This window comes from Xiphias gladius, chromosome 13, assembly GCF_016859285.1.
Source record: "Xiphias gladius isolate SHS-SW01 ecotype Sanya breed wild chromosome 13, ASM1685928v1, whole genome shotgun sequence".
NCBI lineage: Eukaryota > Metazoa > Chordata > Actinopteri > Istiophoriformes > Xiphiidae > Xiphias > Xiphias gladius.
Window position 1 is genome coordinate 7,531,721 of NC_053412.1, and position 27,118 is coordinate 7,558,838.

At 39.4% G+C, this 27,118-nt stretch overlaps 1 protein-coding gene across 3 annotated transcripts; it reads left to right on the top strand.

Annotated features, from left to right (window-relative positions):
• The first annotated feature begins 118 nt into the window (after positions 1–118).
• Positions 119–26,738, top strand: LOC120798205 (radixin). Of its 3 annotated transcripts, none has more exons than XM_040142324.1 (15): positions 119–322; positions 2,789–2,882; positions 11,567–11,650; positions 12,866–12,961; positions 14,127–14,249; positions 14,682–14,833; positions 15,083–15,166; positions 15,528–15,674; positions 16,904–17,000; positions 17,120–17,283; positions 17,822–17,952; positions 18,419–18,579; positions 18,786–18,878; positions 22,375–22,611; positions 23,801–26,738. In XM_040142324.1, the coding sequence occupies exons 2-15, from the start codon at positions 2,871–2,873 to the stop codon at positions 23,963–23,965; spliced, it is 1,746 nt and encodes a 581-aa protein (XP_039998258.1). In that variant the 5' UTR covers positions 119–322; positions 2,789–2,870; the 3' UTR covers positions 23,966–26,738. The 3 variants fall into 3 exon arrangements, with proteins under 3 accessions (XP_039998258.1, XP_039998259.1, XP_039998260.1); XM_040142325.1 differs by lacking the exon at positions 119–322 and adding an exon at positions 815–940 and having other exon boundaries at positions 23,801–23,965; XM_040142326.1 differs by lacking the exons at positions 119–322; positions 2,789–2,882; positions 12,866–12,961; positions 14,127–14,249; positions 14,682–14,833 and having other exon boundaries at positions 11,592–11,650.
• Positions 26,739–27,118: the final 380 nt, after the last annotated feature.

Consider the following 27,118-nt stretch of genomic DNA (forward strand, 5'->3'; position numbering starts at 1 on the left):
ATGCTGTTATCGTTGGGATACTGGCAGATTTTAGACAACAAAAGACTTCAATTTCTCCCGTTACGCTTCCATGAGACTTTTATTTTTAAAGTTGAGACCGGAAACCGTAGCACTTCGTCCCGGCTGGCTCGACGGTGGCACCCCAAATCGCCTTATGGTTGTTTAGACTTCAACGGGTTTTTTTTTCTATGTCTGTGGGAATTTGTTTGGTCGAAGGCACGAAGAGATAAGGAACGGGAACTACGAAAAGCTTCTCTTTTTTTCGTCAAATTTGAAGATACCGGGCCTTCGCATCAAATTAAAGACATACTTCGTACCCCCGGTGAGTTGCCTCTCCCTAAAAGATGAGCTTCTCCTCAAGTTTGATGCAATAGCGGATATCCTCGTGTTCGACCAATTCTTATTTTAAACGACACGATATAAATACCGACTTGTAATAAGTTGCTCCAGAGAACGGACTGTAGTGTTAATTTCGTATTCTTGGGTCGTATTTTTTTTTTTTTTTTTCTGGTTGATTTATTCTATTTGGTGTCAAATGTGGCGAATTAATGATGGCCATCGTGTTGAACGTGGTTTAAAAACTTCACACGCATGAGCGAGGCGAGCGCTGGCCGGGCTCGTCACGTTGTGTAGACTACACCCACTAGCTTGAAAATGTGAGCGTTTTAACCGACCCAACTTTTGACTTTACGAAGGGCATTTTGGAAAGAAGAGTCGCGCAACGGCTAACACTGTGTTACCGAGTGAAACTTGGGGTGGGGAGGGGGTGCTTTTTTTTTTTTTTTTTTTTTTTTTGACACGTCAAACGCATGTATTTTTGATATTTTCCGTCGTGTCACGCCGTCGTAGCCAATGCTTTGCCAGGAGTGTAACCGTTATTTACCAGCATTTGACTGAATAGTCGTTAAATTGCAACGTAACGGAAGCCAACTCTCGGCGGGTAAGTAGGCAAGCTAATTGCCCGCAAGCTACAAGTGGGCATGTCTTCATCTGGACTACAAACGCCACGACTCGAATCTTCAGCGGGTTTCATAACATTTTTTTTTTTTTTTCATGAATTTAACCCTCATTTCTATAAAACCGTTATTCTGTAAGGCCAAAATCACTGGCTGTTATATTCTCCGTTATACTCACTTTTACTTCGTTTGATGATAATCATCGTCGTACCCCCCTCTGCTATCAAAATGGAGTACAGTCCTTTGATAGTCTTGTTTTGGATGCCGGACTTAAAAATATTTTAGTGCTGTTTAACCAAACAACAACAGTGGATTGCCTGGGCATTCGTTTGAAAATATAGTAGGTCGGGTTATTAAAATTGCCAATTTCCCACTACAAGAGAGATAACTGCAGGCCAATTTAATACCTCCGTATTGCCAAGAGTTCAGAAATGCTTTATATAGTATAAAAAATTGTTTTCCCACATTGGCGCTATGAACAGGGCAGCTGGCTGTTCAACCAACCGTATTATATGAATATGTATGTACATGTGATGATGGCAGTGACTAGTACAGGATGTTTGGTCATTAAAACTAAGAGCCCCAGTGACAGAAAGCATCCCCTCCGCACAACTGTCTCTAACAAGATACACAATCAATGGCAAATAATGATGCTGTTCAGCCTCTAGGCTCAAGCAAGTTATGGTGTGTTATTGCTCTGTCATTTGTTAATATAACACTTTGTAAACTTCGAGATTGTGATAGTGGATCTAGGACAGAGCACAACGCCATCAGAACAGACCAGATCTGATTGATTTGACGTGTTCAGACAAAAGAAACTCTTAGTTTCCCTGGATCATTTCAGGCTCATATTACTGTTCGACAGAGGTCATTACCAAACTATTTCAGGCTTGTGTGTTCAGGTCAAATATACCCGGTGCTGTGACATTTATGTTGCAGAAAACATGGCAGGGAATACACCAATGACAGCCGTCCAAGGTAGTAATAATCAATATAATCAATAAGAGAAATCCAATTTCACTTGATCATTTAGTTCCTCCAGTTGGTAAAGGCCTTGGTTCAGGGCCATGTCACTTTTTGAAAATGGTGGGTGTGGCTGGAAATCACAAATTATTGAACACACTTTTTTAGTTGCCACGATATAAGTAATGGATCAATTAAGGGTGAGCATGCAATGATGAGATGCAATGTGAAATAGATTAAAAGCAAAGTTGTAGTTCAAATATCCGGTAATTTTTGCCAGACTCATCTTTTATTTTGATAAGGTATAACTGATGGTGATTATAGTATCCCATGAGCCCGGACTTTCTTTCAGTTTTCTTGTCCCCTGTAATTATGTTTAAAGTAGTTTCCCCAAAACACCCTTGCAATAGTTACCGTATGTACACTTAAGCAAAGTTGTAACGCTTGTGGGGATTGAATGTAGAACCACTTGTCTGTGCTTCTGGCTGTTTGGGATACATTTCATTTTTGTTTTTCTTTCTTTTGGTTTTCAGTTTAGTCTACTTTCTCTCTGTCCTGAGTGTCTTATTTCATCTCTCTTGAAACTACATTCTGTTATTTTCTGCTTTAATTATGCATTGTATTGTCCATACTACTGAATTTAAGGCTTTAATGACAGATCCCTATCTAAAAATTGTCAAGAAGGAATAATGTTTTGCTAAATTTAAGGATTAATCACAGAAATTCAATGTATTGTTTGTCAGATCATGTAGTTACACAGGGAATACTAAAAACCGAGCGAATAACATTTTACTGAGGCAGCTGCTCATATTGTGTCATCCATATATACTGTCTGCCTAATGGAAAAAAAATGTCTGTTTATCTTTCAGACCCTGTGATACAAGTGTTGTTGTCGTCCTGTGACGGATTTATCCTCTCAGCTGACCGGTGTAAGGAGGAGAGGAAGCAAAGATGCCGAAACCAGTAAGAGGCTGAAAGCTAGATGAGAGTTGGCATACAAATGTCAGCTGTTTTTATCATATTGTGTTTTACAGAGATATACAGAAATACACTGCCAAGGGGAAGAAGTCAAAGAAAAACACTTGAGTTAGTCACTTTCCCTGCAAATTGATTCAGATGGAAGAAAATCCAGTTGTTATGTTACAATTATTAAGCAGTAACTCGTGTAGCTCAGGATATATGATATGAATCAGAAACATGAAAGTTGCTTGTTTTTCCTGCCTAGTCTGATTGTATAAACTGACTCTTTTGATCTGTTCTTTAGCTGTCATAATAGTTGGCATGTTTTGCTGCCTAAAGCTAAATTTGAGTATTCTGGGAAGAGGCAGTTTCATCCCCATGGTTGCTCCCACTCCTCGTACTCCTCTTCCAAGTAAACAACAGCCAGAGTGTGAAGTGTACTGCTTGGCCCACAGGCCTTGCAACTGCAACACTGCTGCCATTGTTTCTTAAAGGGTGTAGAGAATGCCAGAATCCTGGGATCTGAACAACGCCAAAACAAAACCAATTTGATGCAGTCCCTTCATGGCTGTCTGATTCCCACCGTCGTCATGCTGCTTTTTCATCGTAACCAGACTTGGGAAGAGGTCACACATGAGTCCTGGGATATTGCAAGTTGCAAAGTTAGTTTTCACTTTACAGTAAGAGATTTTTAAATTATGATGTTGGCCAGCCCACTTGTTACTCTGCGCAAGCAAAATATGACACAGCTGTTCTGAGTATTTGGCATTCTTATTTGAACAGTTCTGGTGTACTTGACAGATTTGACAGAAAGCTTACATTATGTTTGGTTAGAGTTGGAAAGATTTCAGGGTCAAGTTGCTAAAGCTTAAATCAGAAACTTTCCTAGGAACTGGGAACAACAAACTTCAGGCTTCGCCACAGATGAAGCACATCTCCTGTCTGGCTCTTTAGGTGGTAGGTGGTAGGTGTTTGTGTGTGTCTGTGGGTGGTTGCGGGGGTTTGGGAAGCAACAGAAGAAGAACAGCCAGGCACTGATGTCATCCTCCAGTTCCCTTTCTTGTCCCCTGATTCACCAGGGCACCATTCCAAAAACAGCTCCTAGGACAGCGGAGTGCTGGCTACCCTGTTGAGAGTGACATCTCTGTCACAGACAATAACTGACAGAGAAAGTACAGCTTGTCACATGGAGGCAATGACATAAGAAGCAGAGGAAGCAAGAGCAGGGCTCATCAGACATGACCTTCACTGGGACTAGTGCCAGACCTCGAAACTTTTGGAATAGGCCTCTTATGTGTCAGAGTCAGCACTCATCTGGCATGAAAACAGTTGCAAGTTTCAGTAACAAAAGAGTTTATTGAGCTAGCAGAGAAAGTATTGACTTTGTTTTTTAATAGTGCTTTTACAATTACAATCACAACATTATAGAATTTCAGAGTTTCTTCTAAAACTCAAACACATGGATCTTGTTCATGGGAAAGCTTTTACGTTCAACCCTGTGCACAACCTGTTAAAATCAGTTGTCACAGTTTGGATTTTCCCCCTATGTTGTTGTGCAAGAGGCTGACTGGTTATGATATTTGAAGTACATGTAAAATAGAATAAATATATAATGTTTATGGTTGCAACTAACTTTTCATTATCATTTAAGTCGTCTAAAAAAAAAAAAAATGCTTGTGGGCAATTTCCCAGAGCCCAATGTGACAACTTCAAATAGCTTATATCCAGTTTAAAATGAGGAAAAAAAGAATATCCTGCCACATAACACAGTAGTCTATAGATGAAACGTGCCACTCAACACCTGAGTTCAACAGCAACTTGTTAAGAGAACTATCCAGACTCTCGAAAATAGACCACAGTGTTAGTGGTTTTAAGGATGTGAGCAAATGTGTATGGTCAAAAGTGAGTTCTGTGTGGAACCATTCATAGTGAGACCAGCCACTTAAAATCGATTGAACCAGTGTCCTGGCAGGTGCTTTATTACTGTTACATGTTGCTGGCTTGAGGAGTCTTTGTACACGTCTATTCCACCGGACTATGTGATTTAAATTCAGAAGTAGTGAAATGTTGTTGTTTTTTTTTTCTTTTTTTTTTTTCAGTTTTGACTGGAAGTGTTTGTAACATTTTTCAAGAAGCTGTACCAAGGCTGCAGCAGTGCTTCTCCCTGACTAAAGCATGGCTCCTTGGTTGCCACTAATGGTTAATTGGTTAATATATCAATGGACTTTTTAATGGTGATTCATTGATCATGAATTATATAGTAGCATCCCTAGTTGACGGCATCAACATCAATGTGCATAAAGCGTAAAGCAGAAAACAGTCCATTTCAGGATTATACAGTTATACCGCTTAATATGGTGTTTCTCTATCTCTTGATATCTTATCCCACACCCACTTGAGCCCACCCTGTCTGTTTGGTGCACTCTTTGGCCTTAGGGCAGGGAAATTATGAGGTGACAGCACCTCACAGGAAGAGGGCCCTTGCTGGCTTCCTAGCTTGTGGCTGTTTTCCTGTTTGCTAGAGAGGGGGCTTGCTGTGTATATCGGGGCCCAGTCTGGGTCAACATCCTGTCTGTGGAAGCTCAGAAGCAAGGTGAAGAGAGAGGATTATCACCAGATGACTGAGGGAATGTCAGGGAAAGAAGGTGTCAGAACGATGAGCATAAAGTTTAGGAATAATAGGAAATTGAGAAGGACATGAAAGGGAGGTAGGAATTTGTTGTAGTGCTCAGAAGATACTCAGCAAGAATTTTAAGAGGTAGGAAAACAGTAAGTGTTATGGGAAGGGTGGAGTTGCAATGTTGGTGCTGGGGAACATTAAAACTCTTGTTTGCCAGTTGTATTTGACCCTTAACCCAATTTACAATACAAAAGCTACGTCCATAATCAAGTAGGGTAAGTAAGGCCCTCCTTTTCCCTTTTATTAGCCCTCAACTGTATCTCGTAAAATCACTGGAAATGTTTCAGATCCCGGGATGCTTCCCACACACTGCATTCACCTTCCCTTTCCCCAGAAGATGAATTATAGGTAGTGGTGATTCCTCCTCCGCTCTCACTCCCCCTTCCTCTGAGGCCTGCCTCACCCTGCTGGGGGGTTAATCAGAGCGACAGACAGCTGCTCAGAGCCCAGCAGGGCAGATTAGCAGCTCTACTGATTGAAGTGTGTGTGTGTGTGTCTCTCTCTCTTAAGGCCTCTTCCAGCAAAGCTCCTCTAAACAGCTTACAGTAACTAAACAGCTGCACATTTAACAAGGGGCCTGTCTGAGTGAGAACTCGTCTTTGCAATTGAAATGGAGAGGGGGATTTAGAAACATCTCAAAATGGCAATTAGACTGAAAAACAAAAAAACATGTAAATGATACAGCCACTGGATCTTCTACAAAATAAGATACTCGTTGGGATTTGACTTTATTGGACAAGACAGTGGTATAGTAGAGTCTTAAACTATGCTCACTGCTACTTCAGGTCTGTCTAGTGGCATTGCAAAATGTGCACATGAAGAAGGGAGAGCAAATTGTAGTATGTAGGTAGGTAGGAGAGAGAATGCAAAATAGTCCCCGATTTCATGTTTGAGGCTGCATGTCTCTGTGTTTTTTGTTTTTTGTTTTTTTGTTTTTTTAAACAAACCAATAAACACAGAAAAGTTTCCTTCACCTTGTTTTCAAATCTCCATCATCTGCCACTGGGCCTTCATTTCATGTAAGTTTGGAGATGGACATGGAGTTGGCCACCAGATGCAGCTGTGTGAAGTTTCGGCTCTGTTTTGGCTGCCAGTGATGATCTACTGCGAGTCTAGCCAGTGAGCCAGCGTCTACTGGGTGTGCACATCAATACGTGTCAACTCTTTCTTTTTTTTTCCAGAGCAGCTTGTGTCTCTAAAGCATGTAATGCACTTAAGAATGCATATAAATACAAATATTTATTGTTGATTGACTTATAATCAATATTTAATGATGCGTTTGAATTGGTTTTGACTTAGTCTTAACACACATACAGCAGAATTAGTATCTCTTATTTTGAAGTACATAGAGAGAGAGAGAGAAGAGAAGAAGATGGAAAAAAGAGAGTGAGTTAGGGAGACAGATTTTTTTTCCTGCTGCTAATATACACTGTTCAGGCAGTACAAAATGGTGTGGGGTAGTACAGTAATTAAAAAGTAAGACAAAATCCACATCTAGATGAGATGCAAACGTCTATTCAGTATGCATTCAAACAAGAAACATGTTGACAAAGAAACTGAAAATTATATTGAAAATGTGGCTACTCAAAAACAGGCTTCTTTTTATGCTCTACTTCTCCAACACATCTAGTAGACATTGAAATCGTGGTGGAGATGTGTTGGATCGGTGCCACAACTGGGATGTGACACAGCCGCATCAAGTGAACATCCATTGTTACACTAGTGTTGGGGTTTACCTCTGGCTTTCAGGAACTTTTAAGGCATGTCAGTTCACATCATGACTCTCAAGCTCCCTTATATGGCAGGGCAGCATTGAACAAAGCCACTGAATTTGTGGCTAGTATACATGCTTTGACCTGCAAAAGAATCTGATAACTTGTGAAATATGTCTTTGTTTGAACTGTACTGCTGGTCTAACTCTAACCTTTTGATTTAGAAAGAGATTGGATTCGTCCTTTTTAAGAACTGTGATGTTGGCCAATCAGTGTGTATAGTGTTACCAGATAGTGTCATAAGGAAAGGCTTGCAAAAGTCGCTCCTTTGAGACTTCTCAGTTGTCGGTGTGTGTGATTAGCTTTGTCAGTGCCTCAGCATGTTGTTGTCCCTCTTCTCCTCCCCCTCTCTCTGCAGGAGAGAGAGGATTAACTGACCGTCTGGCCCATACAGGATTCCACCTCTCTCTGCTCTGTGGGTTGGCTATGTTTTGGCAGAGACACATACACACATGCAACACAAAGGCTGGCTCTTTCACAGCTGATTGCTGATGGCAGGCAGGCCCCACACAAACACAGGGGAAGAGACATTCAAGGCCGGTCACTTGGAAGCCCCAGCTCAGCACTACATTCTCTATAACTACTCCTGTCTCAGAAAGTCAGTGAGGCAGCTACTCTTGAAACCAACACAAAGTCTTAATTCATCTGTTAGTGAACCATAAACCGGTTATTTTGCTGATGTTGCTTTTATCAGGGCTTATTTTTGTGCACTCTTAGGTGTAGTTGGAGATGTTGCCCTAGTTGTTAAAGCTGGCTTCATTTAGTTTTACCAAATTTGTTGCAGAATCTTTTCACGAAAAGATCCTAGCACTTGAATTACGTGCGAGTCTGTTTGCTAAAGCCAAGGGTCACTGAGGACAAAACTGTGGGTTATGATGCTATCATCCACCCCATCTTTCAAGGGATTTCATACCATTTTCATACCAGTTTCTGGACAAGCAGAATGTCCAAGTTTATTGCTGTTTTTGTACTCAACATGGCAATACATTGAGACTTTGCTTGCCTAGCAGTAGCTGGAACTCTTAGTGATTCTCACAGGAGACCCACGGGCAGGGAGTAAAACAGTAAATTAATGAACATGTGAGAGACCATTTTGTAGAATTTCTTCATTGCTAATGCTCAGTCATATTACATGTTGTGTGCAGGACATACGTAGTGTGAAAAGAGAGGTGGAGGTGTCAAAGGCTTACCACCTCTGTTAACAAAATTTTCTGGGTGGAAGTTCCTTTTGGTTTTGGGGTTTTTTTTTTTTTGGGTTCCCAAAGGCCTGCTGCAGTAGTATGAAATGGGGAGCAGCAGTGACTTTGCCTGATTGTAGCTCCTGATATAACTTTGCATAATATAATTCTGTTGTCATTTTTTTCGCATCTGTCTGTTGTGGTTGATAGGTTTGTAATTTTTTTTTTCTCTTTTTTTCTGTATTTAAACTAATCAGAGTCAAGAGCTGGTTTTCGAAGTTATCGGTAGCTCACGTTCTACTATGTAACAATATCTGTAGCATCCTCATTGAAAGGACGTTTACAGGGCTGTGGTTTAGTAAGTTGCTAATATTTTTGGATGTCAGTCATTGCTATTGGGTGCCCAGAGAGCTACATGTAGACTCACATTCATAAAGCATCCCAGAATCAATCCTATGTATTACACTAAAAATCTAGAAATGATCTAGGACTAAAAATCCTCCAACCTCAAAGTAGGCCTCATTATTTATGAACTTTTGTACACACGTTCAGCAGTAGGTAGACGTTTTCAGCCGAGAGTGAGTATCATAACCAAGAACTATAACATAATGACATATTTCCTGTATTGTTATGGCGTTCAGTCAACACGTTAAAAGGATAAAATTTGGTAAGAACCAACAACGACTCACGGAATGTATGTGCATGTCTTTCCTGTTGTTCACCTGTTACTGATTTCACCTCAGTTGCCTGAAATGTCATCCCTTTTTGTGAAACCATAATTTTTTCCACCCCTGCAGATTAGTTGCATTTATTGCAATATGGGTTGATTTCACAGACATGGATTAAGCCCTGCTCTTGATGTTGACTAAAAATAAAGTGAATAAAGCTGTCTGTATGGAATCTTCATTGAAAGACACATTGGCAACAAGCATGCCAGAGAGATTTGGTCTCAAAGAACACAAAATATTTTATTTCATGCAGCAACTGAAGCAATTGAAAATTGACCCTTACTGAAGTTAAAATATAATCATTTAGTCACTTAAGACATAATCTTTTCCCGGGAAGCTGCCCACATTCTCTAACCAAAATAAAGCTCTGCCTTAAGCAGGTCAGATTATGAAAATGTGGAATACAATTTGGTCCCTTTTTAAAAATAATGTTATATAATAAATGGACTGTGGCACATTTCAGTAATAGTGTCGGCCATGCAGTGTGTTCATGCAAGATGTCTATAGTGTGGAGAAAGTGCTGCAACTTTTCATGGGTAATTAATGAGAGGGAGACAGAGGCAGATACATTGTGGTCTGAGCTCCATGTGGCACTGGGGAGTCCAGCTATTTGCTGTATAGACACAAGTTTCATGGATTATTAATTGCATTGAGAAACAGAGAAAGGGGTGAAGGCAGGAGTGACAGTGAAGAAATAGGAGGGGAAAGAGAGAGAAGCAAAGTAAGCATTCCTGAGGTTTTGAGTATAATTGGAAAAGGAAGGTTCATTGTCTGAGTTTCTTCTTTCTTTGTCCCTTGTCCTTTCCCTCCTTTTTTGCATGGTTGGTTTGCCTACAGTACCTCGCTGTAACTTAATCTCAAAGGGAGTATACCCTAGATCATCTCTCTTGCTTCCTGTTGCACTTGATCTCCCCCACATTTTTTTTTTAACCACTCTTCTTGCGCTCTTGCTAAACTTTGCGCTTTTGCACTCTGCCTCTCATCTTGCTTCTCACCTTCCTCTTTACCACGTACGCTTCCCTCTGTGTCTCTTCTCATGTTGTTAACAACCACTGAGGCAATGTACAGCTCAGTGCAAATGTAGGTGTGGGAGGAAGGATGTGAGATGCTTCGGAGGTCAGCCCCGCTCTTTTTCTGTGCTATCAGCTGCTGCTAGTCCTACTGCCAGCACTGCTTAACAGGGCACAGCCAATGACTGAGTTTTATCCTCTGCTCCACCCCAACAGAGGCCCTTGAGTAGTATGCTGTCTTGAAAGGTGGAGTTTGCTCTCCCTGGCAGTGTAGGATGGAAAGAGAAAGGGAGAGACAGGAATTTACAGTGTCTTTACTAAACTTGGTTTAGGATTGACAGAATTTGACACATTACACACATACTCAGGAAATGATCCTTTATTTATCTCTGTAGAAATTCTGTAATTATCTGGTAGATTGTTGCTCGACTGAGAAAGAGCTAGATAGCAGCGGTTATGCATTGTCAATTGTACATACATGCTATGTGCCACAATCCTACAGTATATTATGTTATTATGTTTAACTTTTTATGCCATGACATAGAATCTCAGAATTAACCACAGAAAGCACTAATGTTTACTCATTTGCGATTATGTATTTTTTTCGAAATGTATAAAAAGGAAGCTGTAGTTTGTGAAAAATTGGTATGACTATTGTATATCTATGAAGTAAATTGGTCGCAAATTTTTTTTTTCCACCACAGCTTTTGTTTCACCAACAGTCATTAGGTTTTCAGAGCTCTAGACAAACCAGTATCGTAGTCAAGCAATGTTGTTTGTAACTCTTTATATAATGGGAAAAATGTGACTTTCTTCTTTCACCATTCCTCCCTGCAAACAAATTTGCTCACAACTAAGTCTTTAAATGTGTGTATATTTATGTTAACCTATTTTTAAGCCCAGAAGAGTTAGTATTGTTCACTGAAACAAAAAAAGCTTAAAGCTGCTTCACAAAAATGGCTGGCCATGGAAATCTATAATTGACTTTATTAACTATTTTTAATCGAGATTAGAAAAAAATAGTAATGAGCTCAGTGCTGAAGTAGGCTTCATATTATAGTAGTGTGGCAGTAATTGTCCCAGGTATGAGTATGGCTATTACACTTACCCAGAAGTTGACTTTTTGGCCTTATTTCTCATAATAACTATAAAAAATACTATGTGCAGTTGAAGAAAACTTGGTTTCTACACAGCAGAAAAGGATTTTGTGACTTTTGTAATGAGAACAGTAGGGTATCAGGGCTGTTTCTACTGTCTCAATGTGAAATCTGTGCTAACGTGGCAAAGAAAGTAAACTTCTTGTTGTATTTGTTTTCCAGATCAATGTCCGTGTGACCACCATGGATGCAGAGTTGGAGTTTGCCATCCAACCTAATACGACAGGAAAACAGCTCTTCGACCAGGTGAGCACGAGTGACATAACCACAAATTACGACTGGTTACTTCTTTTCAAAAGGCTCTTTCTGCTTAATCAGCCTTTTGGTATTAGAAGTTTGTTTTGGGTATCTGCTGAATTTGCCTTAGTTGCATGCACACACGGTTTTTTATATTCAGTAATGGATTCTGACAGACATTTTCAGTGTGCTCGCTCTTGTGTCACCTTGTTGTTTGCTGTCTAAAAGAGAGGCAGGAAGCAGAGATTTAGCTTTTTTTCCTCTTTTTTTTTTTAGGTATTTCACTGTAGGGCAGAGGATATGTTTACCTACCTGAAAACAATGGTGTTGAAACACATCATTTTTACACACAAAGCATTTTCAAATTTAGCTGGCTCAGTGATGATGTAGTCTGAATCTTGATTTCCTCTTAATTTATTCATCAGAAGCACACATCTTGTCCTTATCCTACATCCATTAACTGATATTATGTTGTGAATCAGAGGATTTTCAAAGACAAGTTACGCTCACACTATTTACCTGATCTATCAATGGGCATTTATTTATCAGCCAGTTTAAGAAACTTTTACAACAGTAACTTAATCAACATGTTAAAATTTAATAGCACATCTAAGAATGATTATATTAGTACCACAAAGAGAATTTTTGGAGACTATGTTCCAGTCAGCCATAATGCAAGTCATGTGCTCCCTTGTACTCCAAACAAGTAGAATCCCTGTTTGCGTTACCCATCTGGAACATCTGCACAAATTAGTTGAAACCACAGATTTGCATAGTCTAATGTGAAAGACTGCTGTACTACATGGCTTGGAGGACCTGTGATACCAAATGTTACATGCACAACCAGAAAGTTGTAAAGGTGCAGTTACAAGATTTTGTTCTGCTCTGATAATATCTAGTAACCAAAAATAACGTGTTTTGGGTTGTAAAGTAATCAGCTGGGTGTCTTGTGAAATCCTAGAGGCACATTTTAAAACTAATCCAAAAATTGGTGGAGGCTGCCAGTGTTGCTGGTTCTCATTTCATTTATTGTGATGATCATCCACTAAAATTATGGATGTAGGTGTCCTGGTGGTCGAGTGGTTTGAGACGCCCTCTGCATAACCATGATGTTCTATGATGATTCAGGCCAGGTGAATTTTGGTGACATGTCACCACCCTCCTTTTTAAAATGATGCAGGTAGAAGCTGTATGGATTCGAATTTCATTTTGTTTCTTTCTCAGGTGGTGAAGACAGTGGGTCTGCGGGAGGTCTGGTTCTTTGGCCTACAGTACGTGGACAGTAAAGGATATATCACCTGGCTCAAACTCAATAAGAAGGTGAGTCTCACTTTACTCTAGTCTTCTCCTTTTGTCATAACCATCAAAACACACGTAACTGTTCTTTAAACACTTGCACTTTTACTGTCTTCTTCCTTTTTTCTCCATCTCTCTGCCTTCTTCTCTTTTTAATTCTTTGTCAGAATCTTTCTATTTTGCTTTCGTTAACACTTGATCTGCTTGTTTTTCATCCAGTATCAGTGTCTGTTGTTTGTCTGGGCTTTGTCTTGAAGCTCTGCTGTGGTTTGGTGCCTCAGATATGCTCTATTAACAGGCTTCCTCTCTCCCAGGCTAACAAACCCTCCAACCTTAACCCCCACTATTACAGTGTGTCTGTGTGTTTCCAAGTATGTGTGAGTGTGTGTGTGTGTGTGTGTGTGTGTGTGTGAGTGTGTGTGTGTGTGTGTGTGTGTGGAAAAAGACTGTAGAAAAATGTGACTGAAAAATTCCCATTACAGTGAAGTGTTGTGAGATCACTGTGTGTTTATGGACACAGGTGTGTATGTGTCTGAGAGAGAGAGAAAGGTGCCAACTGTGCACATATGTAGAAACCAGCCCACTAACATATGTCCCCAGTTGTCAAAAGATCTGTTCTGTCTGAAAATGACCACATTACAGAAGTGTTATGTGATGAATATGCGTGTTTATTACAGTCCCTTAATGTGCTTTTGTAATGGATGCCTGACCAAAACTGGATATTTGAAGCAGATACATATAATGGTATTTTATGCCATTTTTTTTAACATAAAAATATTATGAGCAACCCCCTTAAATGTGGTTATTAAACAATTGTGACGAAGAAAATACAATTGAGAAATTTACCATTGAGAAATAAAATTGTCCTTGCTTTGTTGTGGACTACTATGTAATGATGACTGTTTCTAAAGTACCCCAAACATATTTCTGTACTGCAATTTCCTGTCACTAATCTGACATGAATGCAGACATTGAAAAATCTGCAGTGAGCTCATATCTGCTGATCCATTGAACTGGCTAAATTATTAATCTATTTTATTTTGGATTAAAAGAAATATGAAAATTATGATTTACAAGCTGACATGTTCCTCTTACCTGACCACTCAATGAGATGTAGCTGTGACAAAAAGTTTATGATCTGCTGCTTAATAGATAGATGAATGATCATACTATTGTTTTTATTTTTCAGGTGACCCAGCAGGATGTGAAGAAAGAGAACCCTCTGCAGTTTAAGTTCAGAGCCAAATTCTTCCCAGAGGATGTCTCAGAGGAGCTAATCCAGGAGATCACACAGAGACTCTTCTTCCTCCAGGTAACAAACCACTCACTAATCAAGTTTTCATCAGAATGTAATGTTATTTGTAACAGAATTTCCAGAAAATCTGAAGATGTGCCAGTTATTTTGCAATATTTCAGCTTTACTTACAACTGTACTTGCCCACATTGACATCATCATACTTTTAACAGGATAATTTGTCAGGTTTAAACTTTTCTTGTTTTGTTGACAGCTGGACAGCAAATGAGAGTAAGAATCAAATAGTAAATATAACTTTTGAAGAAATAAAGTAAATTCTTAGTCATTTCAAAAATATTTTGTACTTCATTATGTTGATTTAGTTCTCACTGCGGGCTTGACAAAAGTTGGCCACACCTTGTAAACTCTTAACTGAACTGATAATTTTTTTAAAGTAAGCACAGTGTTGAATAAATTGAATAAGGGCTTTACACCCTCCCATTCTACCAGGTGAAGGAGGCCATCCTGAATGATGAGAACTACTGTCCCCCAGAGACAGCTGTGTTACTGGCGTCCTACGCTGTCCAGGCCAAGTATGGAGACTACACCAAAGATGTCCACAAGCCTGGCTACCTCACGCATGACAGACTGCTTCCTCAGAGGTACAAACACAAAATATGTCACAACCTGCAGTGTATGGCTCTCTTGTGAGGCACATTGACCAAACTGCTACCTACTGTGGGAGGTGTTGCCTCACGTTTCACAGGCCGGATCTCTCAAAACCTGGAACGTGTCTTGTTCCCCGTTGGAATGTTCTATGATTTCCTCCAGAGGAAACAATTCTGTGCGGATCGACATTCCTTCAGGTGAAAGTCATTTCATTGTGTGTGTGTATGTGTGTTTGTGTGCAGAGTCCTGGAGCAACACAAGCTGACCAAGGAGCAATGGGAGGACAGAATACAGACTTGGCACGAAGAACACAGAGGAATGCTCAGGTGTGTGTCAAACTTTCCTTATCACATTCTCCACTTGAAACCTCTTGAGAGAGAGACAGAGATGTTTCGTCTGTGAGTGTTCATGTTTTGGACTTGTTATGTCATGTTGGGACGTGGAAGTATGTCATTGCCTGATGAAGTTACTTTCTGTAGACGGCTGAACAGTCCCAAAGTTTCCTGGGTTGATCTGAGATTGTTGACCTACCTAAATTTGGAATGTGTAATTTGATTGTATGATACTGTAGCCATTTGTTTGATCAGAATTAACAGACTAATTTCTCTTTTACAGATATGGTAATGTTTCTAAAAAATATGTGTAATATAAAATCTTACAACTCCTCCTGCATTTCCTCCCCTTTAGAGAGGACTCGATGATGGAGTATCTTAAAATTGCCCAGGACTTAGAGATGTATGGCGTCAACTACTTTGAGATCAAAAATAAGAAGGGCACACAGCTGTGGCTGGGTGTGGATGCCCTAGGCCTCAACATCTATGAACATGAAGACAAGTAAGGCTCACACAAGAACAGATTTGTTTGGTTTATTTACAAAATAAGTGATGTATCATTCTGGAGAAAAACAATTTTATAATCCCATAAAATGTTGCATTGTTAGCCTGACAGAGAATATTGTTTGCAGTTAAAATCTTTATTTTATATATATGTGTATGTGTATATATTTGTGTGTGTGTGTGTGTGTGTGTGTGTGTGTGTGTAGATAGATAGATAGATAGATAGAGATATCTATATATCTGTATCTATATCTCCTTGCAAGGGGCTCGGAGCTGTGGTAATCAGCAGCAGTCTGGAGGACTGTAGTAGTTGGAGGCTCATGATAGAGCATGTCACAATCAGAGCCGCTGGTAGATGTGTGTCAACGCATGTTGTCATAACTATGTGTGTTACACCTGCTGTTATACAAGGTCAAAACCAAAGCCTTGTGTGTTGAGAATTTCCATATAACATGAAAAAAGACTTCCGGATTTTGTAGAAGCTTGTAATTACTATGATGAAAAGGGACAACTTTTACATGGTTTTGGGTGTATTGCTTTAATTTCAGCATAAAATGAATTGAAGATCATGAGAAACGGACAATGCTATGCTTCTATCTGCTTGTATCTTTCTGGCACAGGATCTGTTTAGACCATTGTAGGAGAGTCTTTCCTGGTCACAGATTTTTTTTTTTTCCTTTGTGGAAGAAAGGATAGATCTAATCACAACTCCTGTAGCGTTTCCTCTAACTGTCTCTCTGCTTTGCCCTTCCTGTCTGTTATCTTAGGTCATCACAACTGCCATCCTTTTTGCCTTGTCCAGGTGACAAGGGAGAGACAGGGAGTAGTTTTTTGTCTCTCTGTAGGCAGCAACTTTTTCATTATTACTTTATCCCCTTTCTCCTTTCTTTTTCTTTGTTCCTTTTTGATCAGAGAATACAAACTGTCGTGTGAAATCTTGACAGGAGTTTATATTTTGAGTTGCATTCTCCTTTTGTTTCCTGCCATTATTCTTACGCACTTCACTTAAGATGTAAAATTGAAAAAGTAAACTGAAAAATTCAGTCTCATCATTTTGTGCAAGGTAGTCTATGCTAGGCACCATCTGCTGGCATGAATTTTATAAAACATGCTACAACTAACTGTGTAACATCATTTACTGTATATCCTCTTGTGAATGGGATGCAAGTCCAAATGTTAAGTGCACACCATTAGCCACAATTTGATTTTTTTTTTTTTTTTTCCCAGGTTGACACCAAAGATTGGCTTCCCCTGGAGTGAGATCCGCAACATCTCTTTCAATGACAAGAAGTTTGTCATCAAACCTATTGACAAGAAAGCACCTGTGAGTGTCAAATTAATCAAAACTACAGACTTTCTGCTTTATTTATAGAGAGAATATGTCCTGCATCACATTAAAGGATTTATATTCTGCCTCTTCTTCTTTTCTTTTCACACTTGTAGGACTTTGTGTTTTATGCCCCGCGACTGCGCATCAACAAGCGTATCTTGGCATTGTGTATGGGTAACCATGAACTGTACATGAGGAGGAGAAAGCCCGACACAATTGAGGTGCAGCAGATGAAGGCTCAGGCCCGGGAGGAGAAGCACCACAAACAGATGGAGAGGTACCACAGAAGAATGCTCACAACAACATACACATTTTAAATATATATAATTAAAAGCCCTTTGAAAAAGAAATTGTTTGTGTTAAACTTAATTGTTTAAAGAAATATATTTCCTGTTCAGGATGTTTGAACCAGAAAGTGTGTCCCATCACTTACTTTTGGAAATACATAAATGTATGCCAAAAAATTTGTACTTGACTATTATAAATTAAAAGGATATCGAAGCTGATCAGACCAAGGTTGAAGTTGATGTATTTGTTCACTGTAAGTAGCTGCTTGTAAAGAGAAGTAGATGGTAGAGCTTCTACACTGGAGGGCAGTGTTCCATCTTTTTACACACCTGGTCTGAGGCAGGGGTGCAGGGTTATTTTACCTTGTTAAGGGTGCTCTGGCTTCAGCTCAGCTTTATTCAGGTCAGGATAAGAGTGCTGGTTTTCTGCGTTTCTGTGTACTACGTTTTACTATCATACAGTAAATCGTATGTTTCTCACTCAAAAATGCTCAATTAATCTGGAACATTTATTGCAAAACTTTTCAGGGCCCAGCTGGAGAATGAGAAAAAGAAGCGAGAGCATGCAGAGAAAGAGAAGGAAAGGATAGAGCGTGAGAAAGATGAGCTCATGGAGAGGCTAAGACAGATCGAAGAGCAGACGATGAGAGCCCAGAAAGGTACCCATTTTTCTTGTCAACCATCCATCTGTTCACTTATCTCCACTGTCTCCCTCTTCCCTCCTCCTGTCAAATTAGAGTTTCTCTCTTGGGCTGTAAGTCAAGGCCAGTTATGTCTATTCAACATGCTTGTATAACCAGAATGATCTGAAAAGTTGATTAAAGATATAAGATATTAAAGATATTACTATTTCATTCCTCTGGTTGTTTTTACTTTGTACCATGTCCAATTGTGTTTTGGGATAATTGTACATCGGTACTTGTACAACAGATCAAACACAATTAACAAATCATACTTTTTGTATTGCACCCTCAGTTCGGATTTATGTTCCCGAAACAGTATCTGACTTGACCAGTCAGTAACAGCATATATCATAGGCTTGAATTTGAAATGTGTAGAAAATATTTCAATTGAAAATATCATAGAAATTATGTGTAATGTGTTTGTGCCTCTGCCTCTCAACAGAGCTCGAGGAACAGACTCGCCTGGCAATGGAGCTGGAGCAGGAGAGAAAGAGAGCAAGGGAGGAGGCCGAGAGGCTGGAGAGAGAGAGGCAAATGGCTGAGGAGGCCAAGGCAGAGCTGGCCAAACAGGCTGAGGACCAGCAAAAGAACCAGGAGCAACTGGTGTGTGTGCTTGTTTGACTGATGGTGTCAGCAATTCCAGGCTGTATATATTAAAATATTTAAGTTTTTGTGCACAAAAGCCTCTTTACACTGCATGATTATTTGAGGGCCTTGTGTAAAGTTATATAAAGTACATTCCATTTCTTCTGTAAGGTCTTTGAGTATTTGAATGTATGCATAACAGTAGGATCTCTGTTTAATCCCAGGCTGCTGAACTGGCAGAATTCACAGCCAAGATCGCTCTTCTGGAGGACGCCAAGAGGAAGAAAGAAGATGAGGCCACAGAATGGCAGCACAAGGTACAACACTCCTCTCCCCCGATTCCAAATAGGCAAACATTAGCTTTATTGTGCAATCTTAGATCAAAAATAAGATTAAAATGCAAACACTGGGAAATCTTCCTAACCCAAAGCTTAAAACTTACATATATTTGTCATCCCTGTCAATATATTTTAAATCACAACAAATAGTTTTTTAAGAACAAATAGTCACTTGGAAGCAATGGAATTTATAGCAATTTTTTAATCATGACATTTTCAAATGTTTGTAACATAAACTGCATGGATGCCTTCATCCACTGCAATGGGGACTTAAAGCTATTCAGACGATCTGCACTGCCCTTGGTCTAAAAATCCTGCAGAGATACTATTTATGACACTATATAGTCTGAATTAAACTTAAAAAGGATTTATGTTGAGTTTGTTCAAAGTGGAAACATGTAAATTATAGTGATAGCACAACAGCTGACATTTTCTCCTAAAAATTAAACCTTCCCCAGATCTCTCCATTTTAATGGAAATCTTTTCTAATTTAACATTCTGTTTTGCATAGATAAGCCACTTCATAACGGATACAGAAAAAAGTGCCTCTGATCATGGCTCATTTCCTCAGTGTGATTGTTGGTAGATGTGGGGCCTTATTTATAAAACAATGCAAAGGATCCATAGTGAAAGTGTACTATCGCACAAAATACGAAAATTGCTTGCACCAAAAAATATTCAGATTTTATAAAACCGTGAGTACACACCTGCCTGCAGGCAGGCAGGGTTATTTTACCTTGTTAAGGGTGCTCTGGCTTCAGCTCAGCTTTATTCAGGTCAGGATAAGAGTGCTGGTTTTCTGCGTTTCTATGTACTACGTTTTACTATCATACAGTAAATCGTATGTTTCTCACTCAAAAATGCTCAATTAATCTGGAACATTTATTGCAAAACTTTTCAGGGCCCAGCTGGAGAATGAGAAAAGAAGCGAGAGCATGCAGAGAAAGAGAAGGAAAGGATAGAGCGTGAGAAAGATGAGCTCATGGAGAGGCTAAGACAGATCGAAGAGCAGACGATGAGAGGACCAGCAAAAGAACCAAGAGCAACTGGTGTGTGTGCTTGTTTGACTGATGGTGTCAGCAATTCCAGGCTGTATATATTAAAATATTTAAGTTTTTGTGCACAAAAGCCTCTTTACACTGCATGATTATTTGAGGGCCTTGTGTAAAGTAATATAAAGTACATTCCATTTCTTCTGTAAGGTCTTTGAGTATTTGAATGTATGCATAACAGTAGGATCTCTGTTTAATCCCAGGCTGCTGAACTGGCAGAATTCACAGCCAAGATCGCTCTTCTGGAGGACGCCAAGAGGAAGAAAGAAGATGAGGCCACAGAATGGCAGCACAAGGTACAACACTCCTCTCCCCCGATTCCAAATAGGCAAACATTAGCTTTATTGTGCAATCTTAGATCAAAAATAAGATTAAAATGCAAACACTGGGAAATCTTCCTAACCCAAAGCTTAAAACTTACATATATTTGTCATCCCTGTCAATATATTTTAAATCACAACAAATAGTTTTTTAAGAACAAATAGTCACTTGGAAGCAATGGAATTTATAGCAATTTTTTAATCATGACATTTTCAAATGTTTGTAACATAAACTGCATGGATGCCTTCATCCACTGCAATGGGGACTTAAAGCTATTCAGACGATCTGCACTGCCCTTGGTCTAAAAATCCTGCAGAGATACTATTTATGACACTATATAGTCTGAATTAAACTTAAAAAGGATTTATTTTGAGTTTGTTCAAAGTGGAAACATGTAAATTATAGTGATAGCACAACAGCTGACATTTTCTCCTAAAAATTAAACCTTCCCCAGATCTCTCCATTTTAATGGAAATCTTTTCTAATTTAACATTCTGTTTTGCATAGATAAGCCACTTCATAACGGATACAGAAAAAAGTGCCTCTGATCATGGCTCATTTCCTCAGTGTGATTGTTGGTAGATGTGGGGCCTTATTTATAAAACAATGCAAAGGATCCATAGTGAAAGTGTACTATCGCACAAAATACGAAAATTGCGTGCACCAAAAAATATTCAGATTTTATAAAACCGTGAGTACACACACCTGCAGGCAATGTTCCCTTTATAAATCTCGATCCAACTGCAAGTGTGCGCACAAGGATCACCCTCATATCCCATCCTCTGCACACCCACATTCAACTATAAATGATCAATGCAAAGCACCTCATGAGTGTTGATGCATAGAAATTAGCCTGCTGATCAATGGTTCTTTATGGTGAATCATGGCATTAAATGGGACAGTACATGAAATTAAAAAAGTGGTCAGATCTAAACGTGGTGGAAAAAAGAATTTTATCCGACCGCCAGAGTGTCTCTGCTACTGGTGGGAGCCAGGGCACACCCGAGCAACCACCGCAGTGTCTCCAGTAAACTCTGTGCACCTGACCGCACAATTTTGTTCCCTGCAGTGATTTTACACACACAAACTATGAAAACTAAAATTGTGTTTGGTGAAGATATTATTAAAAACTATTGATGCTTGTTTCTGCAATTCTTTAATACTAGCTGATGTTATCTTGGATTTTCTACAACCAATGATAATTTAATCAGCCTAGTTAACATGGTTGAGGTGAAAAGGACTCAGTATATTCACACTTAATATCATGAAAAGGCAAGCCAGACTTTGCTGAATCCTGCCACCTGCCACATCCTGGTATCATCTTAGCATTTCAACATTCTCGTGCTCCATAACTGCCCACGAGTGTCAGTAGAATACAGTCTGGGCCTCTCCTCTGGGCTCTGGGGATGGGGAATGTGATGATGAGACAGTGTTGATGATATATTGAGTGGAATTTGATTTGACATTTGAGTTGGCTTATATATTTTACCATTGAAAGGTGATTATGGAACAGTTATGGCTCACTAGTACAAATAACACTGCTGTTTGAATCTTTATGATTAAGTGGATCCATAAATTACGTGTGATATGAAGTGAAATTAAATGTGTGAGACGCAGCATTATACGTATAATGATTCCTCTCACATTTAATTTGTTCAACCTGGCTTCAGTTCATCTTTTCACCATCTGCATCACCAATTTTCTCTCTCTCCAAAATGTCATACGCATGGGTCAGGTTTTCCGTACAGGTGTGAACATTCTCCTGTCAAGTTTGTTTTTATAGATCCCAATTTTTGTGTGGAAAGTGGTGTGTGCCTCTTTAAGACCCTGTTATGTGTGTACAAGAACAGTTATAAACGAGGCCCCTGGTCTGTATGATTATACTTCAGTCCAAGGAATACCCTGTGGGCAGTCACTGTGAAATCAACAGCAGATTTGTTAACATTCAGTGAATAACAAGGCAGATATCACAATGCCCCTGAAATTCATCAGTGTATATTAACACTGATGGTCTACCAGTGTATTTTGGTCTCACCTGTCTGGTGGGGGATCTGTTACGTGTTACTGTCTTACACTCTCCTTCTCTCCTTCCCCACCTGCAGGCTCTGTCAGCCCAGGAGGACTTGGAGAAGACCAAAGAGGAGCTGAAGACTGCAATGACAGTGGTGCCAGCACCTCCTGGTGGCCATGCTGAGAGTGAGCATGATGAGCAGGATGAGAACCACGCAGAAGCCAGCGCTGAGCTTTCCAACGAGGGCGTAAGCCAGCTAGACCTCCGCAGCGAAGAGGCGCGCATCACTGAAGCCCAGAAGAACGAGAGGGTTAAGCAACAGTTGCAGGTGAGAACAAGGGAGGGAATCCCTGTAGGACAGGGTTGGAAACTGGTGGCCTGCGGCCAAATTAGCCTCCCAGTGATGTCTGAAATTTTCAGTTGAAGGGCTACATCAAAACTTTTGACATATAAAGTAAAAAGTTCTTTGACAAAATAGTAATGACCTTTCCCAAGGTCAAATGCACTATCACACTCAATATAAAGGTCCAGAAAATGACAGGAATATACCATCAAATAACTGATATCTCCTTGTGGAGAGCGACCTGCCGTTGAAATCGGGTCTAAAACCCAGATGAATACAAACTTTAAAATAAAGCCACTTCTTTTTAATTAAAAAAATATCTTTATCTCTTTTAATCTAAACAAAAATTCAGTTCAGTAGTTTTAACCAAAAGAGATTATCGTCTCACAAACACAAATAACAATGAGATTATATTATTTTCTAACAGCAGTTTTGTTGCAAAGAAGAAAGACCGGCCAGGCAATGGCATATAAGGGTAAGATAAGGCATACTTCTCCGTCCATTCTTCTCTCCTGCTTTTAACAGGAGTAGATGTGCTGGCTTAGACTGTAGCCTGGCTTTAAAGCAGACCTACTGGTAATTAACTGATCAAACCGATGATATCAAACACATCATATCTTTCATAACTTAAATATGTGACAAAGGCTGTAGAGCTAAGCTGGGCTGCTGTATAGGCCAGGACTTGTACTGAAGCTATGGCAAGAAGAATTCAAACATGAACAAAGCAGTTTTAAAAATAATGAATTTACCAACAAAAAAAAATCAAACACAGAATTCACGTGCTGGCCCGTGTCTCCGTTGCACCTGTAGGCCAGTGCTGACAAATAGTGCTGACAGGGTTTAAATAAGTTAAACTGTTGCACCTCATTGGAAGGATTTATTTGTACAGTGATATTTGAAGATGTTTTGACACACAGATAGCCAGAGGCTGTAGATAAGTGGCTTTGCGTCAATCAGATGTTTACATTTAAAGTGATTGAGGCGTATTTTCCCCGTTTTTCTCTTCCGTGCGTGTGTTCTGTTTCTGGTTTTCAATCTTCTCGTCTGCAACTTGTGTGCCCCTTCATCCCACTATTGTTTTTCCTTTCTTTATTCATTCATTTCTTTGCTTCTTCTCTCCATCTTTCCTTTGTCCTCATCAACTTCTTACTCTTTCTTCTCTTTGATCACTCAGACATTAAGTTCAGAGTTGGCCCATGCCAGAGATGAAACCAAGAAGACACAGAACGATGTGCTACACGCTGAGAATGTGAAAGCAGGCCGAGACAAATACAAAACGCTGCGCCAGATCCGACAGGGAAACACGAAGCAACGCATCGATGAATTTGAGTCCATGTGAGAACAGCACCTCTCTCCCCTCGACCCGCTTTCCCTCAGGGGTACCTGTTCCCGAACTTTCCCCTCAGCGGCTGCTCAATTTTCATGGACAACAGATGCTGCCGTCCTTGTTATCCCAGTGAGTCCCTCTCAACACACCGAAGCAATCTTGAGAAATTATCTTGTCAAACTTTGCCAAAGTCCTGTCCCACATCTCCACTCAAAAAGTTTGAAAATCTCCGATATGGAGCTGCTTACCTGCCACTTTGAACAAGCAAATATCGTCGAACTGCAGAGGTCATCTGTAATCGTTAAGCACAGGGGAAAAGAAAAACTGTAAAACCAAAATGGAAGTAATTGGATTTTTTTTTTTATTTTTGAGCAAAATGGCCATAGAAAGCTACTTTTGTTGTTTTTGTTTTGCTTAATGACTTGTATGCAAAGCTTTAGTATGATTCCAATGTCTTCAGTTAAAGATTACCTGTCCTCTCCTTGTTTTTAAGTTCTTTTCCTCTCCTTTTGTTTGACTCGTTTTATCGATGATACCCTTCTTTTTAGTTGTCTGTTGAACAAAATTAGGAGTTTGGGAATAAATTAGGTCACTATTTTCATTCATTGTCAAAGCGCTGCTATGTTACATCATATCACATTTCACATGCTAAATATGCTAATTCGCCTGGCATCTGTAAGTCATTTCACTCTACTCAGTCGTTCAAACTATTACCTACACATTAATAGGTTTATATAAAATGAAACTGCAGTATTTTAATAGTTTTATTTGAGGCTGAATATCAAGAATAGCAATATTTTCCAATTTTGATTTAAAAAATCCTTTTTGCGAATGAAATTGAAGTCAATTGACGGTCGTAGGGAAAAGAGTGACCCAACTTGTCGCATGGCAGGTTTTGATGAACGAATGTAGCAAAGGTAACAAAGGGAAAGTGTTTTTTACATGCAGAGGTAATAGGACAGCATGTAATGAGCTTGTGCCACTGAGCTATCGCCCTCAAGCTTAAAAGTGTTATGAAGATAAGCTAATTGGTTGTAGTGTAGCCGTGTGTTTCTGTGTGTGTGTGTATTTTCCAGTTGCATCCCAGTGTTTCATTCCCAGTCACCATAGATGGTTTTCTCTGCCTACCAGCTCACAAAGGAACCCAGGGTATTAAATGGAAAGACAGAAGAACAGACAGATGAGTAATGTGTTCAGGCTGTTTGTCTGTCTGTCCAACTGTGTGAGTGTTAGTCTGTTTGTGTGTGTGTGTGAGAGAGAGTATATATGGATATGTACAGGTATGGCTGTTGACGCCTGGCACCTCTCTGGCTGGGGAGCTTATGAAAACATCAGTCCTCAACCCGGGACAAATCTCTACCTCAGTAATGTTAGCAGTGGTGACTGACAGTCAAACACTCAGGGTGTCATCCCCCCGTCCCTTTTCAAAAGAACAAAACAAAAAATAAAGTCATGATTTTACTCGGTTGCTGTTACATCCTTGGGCGGTGCTCCTGGGCAGGCTACGTTTTGTCTGTACGTTGGTAAAGTGAGATCCAGTTTGAAAAGTGTTATTTCTTTCATATGAAACTAGTTTTACTAAATGGTCTCTCCGTGCTCCTGGCCTTGCTCAGATGTTTTTGTTCATTTCTCATTTTGTCCGAAAAACAATGAGGAAGGTGAAATAAATAATGTTATAAATATCAGAATGGAGATGTACTAAATACAGGGCATTTTCAGAAGAAGCCAGGTCTATTTGTCGTTCCCTGACTGAGTCCTGCGATGTGTTTGGGTTCTTTGGAGTCTATAGAGCCAGTTGGACACGAGAACTCTTAAAGAAGGTTCTTCTGTAAATTGATTAAAAGGGCCTTCAGTGTGCTCAGAACTTTTCTCTCCTCTTTGAGAATTTAACTTTAAGGAGACAGTTTGCAGACCTGCAGTGAATTCTTGGCACTGAGAGACATGTATTCATAAAGAGATGAGTTATTGTTCTTAATGTGAAGGGACCTCATTATTGTGATTTGTGCAAATCTCTCTCCAGAATATAATGGAGCATAGGCCAATTTCTTCCCCTAAAATTGTATTATAAATTCTCATCTAACAACATTGTTTGTGCTCAGACAACAAATTGATTCTATATTTTGTGGGGTGGAAAGTATGTTCCAGGGTGCATTTTTGAAATGAGTGAACATTACGTTTTCCTTTTTTTTTTTTTTTTTTTTTTTTTTTAATTAACAATATGAAAAATGTTTATGGTATTATTTGTTACGCTATACTTGACAGCTGGTGTGGGTTGACATTTTTTTAATAGTTTGAGTTTTAAAGTAAAAGCACTTGTATGAAACAAGACACTGAAGCCTGCCTTTTGTGTTTAACTTCACAGTGTCCATTGTTAGTGTTGTGTTTGCCATAGCAGGTGAAAAAAAAAAAAAGATCCTGTGCTTCCAGCTCATATTTTTGTATTGTGTTCAAAGACCCTAAACCAGCAGCACGCATCGCTATACTGCACAGCTTCACTGGAGGGGAAAACTCCTGTTGACATGTGCACGCCCCCAGACCTTCCACAATCAAGCTGTAAGCTTCAGTTGGACTCTGTCTCTCTGTCCAACAGAATAATATTAGCCAGCCTGTCCCCTCCAATGAAGCCAGCGTCTATGATGATGACTGCTCTGGCACCAGCTGTCATGTTTTGCAGTTTGTTTGCTTTTTTTTCTCCTAATGTACATGTTACTATTCTTTAAGATAGAAGGCACAGATGGATTGCAGTCTATTTCATTGGTTCACAAATAAAAGTTTTAAATTTTGAGAATGTTTTTTGACCCATTTGTAATCTTTAATATCACCGATATAATGGCGTCGTGAAGTATTCAGGCTCCTCCTGAGATTTTGTTGTTTTACTGGCTTGAATAAATTGAATAGATAAAATGTATTTATTTTTTCTATTTATCCACAAACTGTAAAATACTCCCAAATCAAGCACAACAAATGTTTTAGAAATGTTTTCTAATATATACAAAAAACTTTATCTTACTATATACCTACTACTGTTCAAAACTTTGAAGTATCATAGGCAATAATTAAGTGAAGTCTTCTCGGTTTTGTCTCTACCAGATTTGCATCTTTTGTAAGTTATTTTCGTTATTGAATAACAGTCCAGTTACTTTTGCGATTTATTCATTTGGCCTC

Coding starts and splice junctions, on each gene's coding strand:
- LOC120798205 (XM_040142324.1), top strand. Junction 12,962..14,126: donor GGCTCAAACTCAATAAGAAG/GTGAGTCTCACT, acceptor TTTATTTTTCAG/GTGACCCAGCAGGATGTGAA. Junction 17,284..17,821: donor CACCACAAACAGATGGAGAG/GTACCACAGAAG, acceptor AAAACTTTTCAG/GGCCCAGCTGGAGAATGAGA.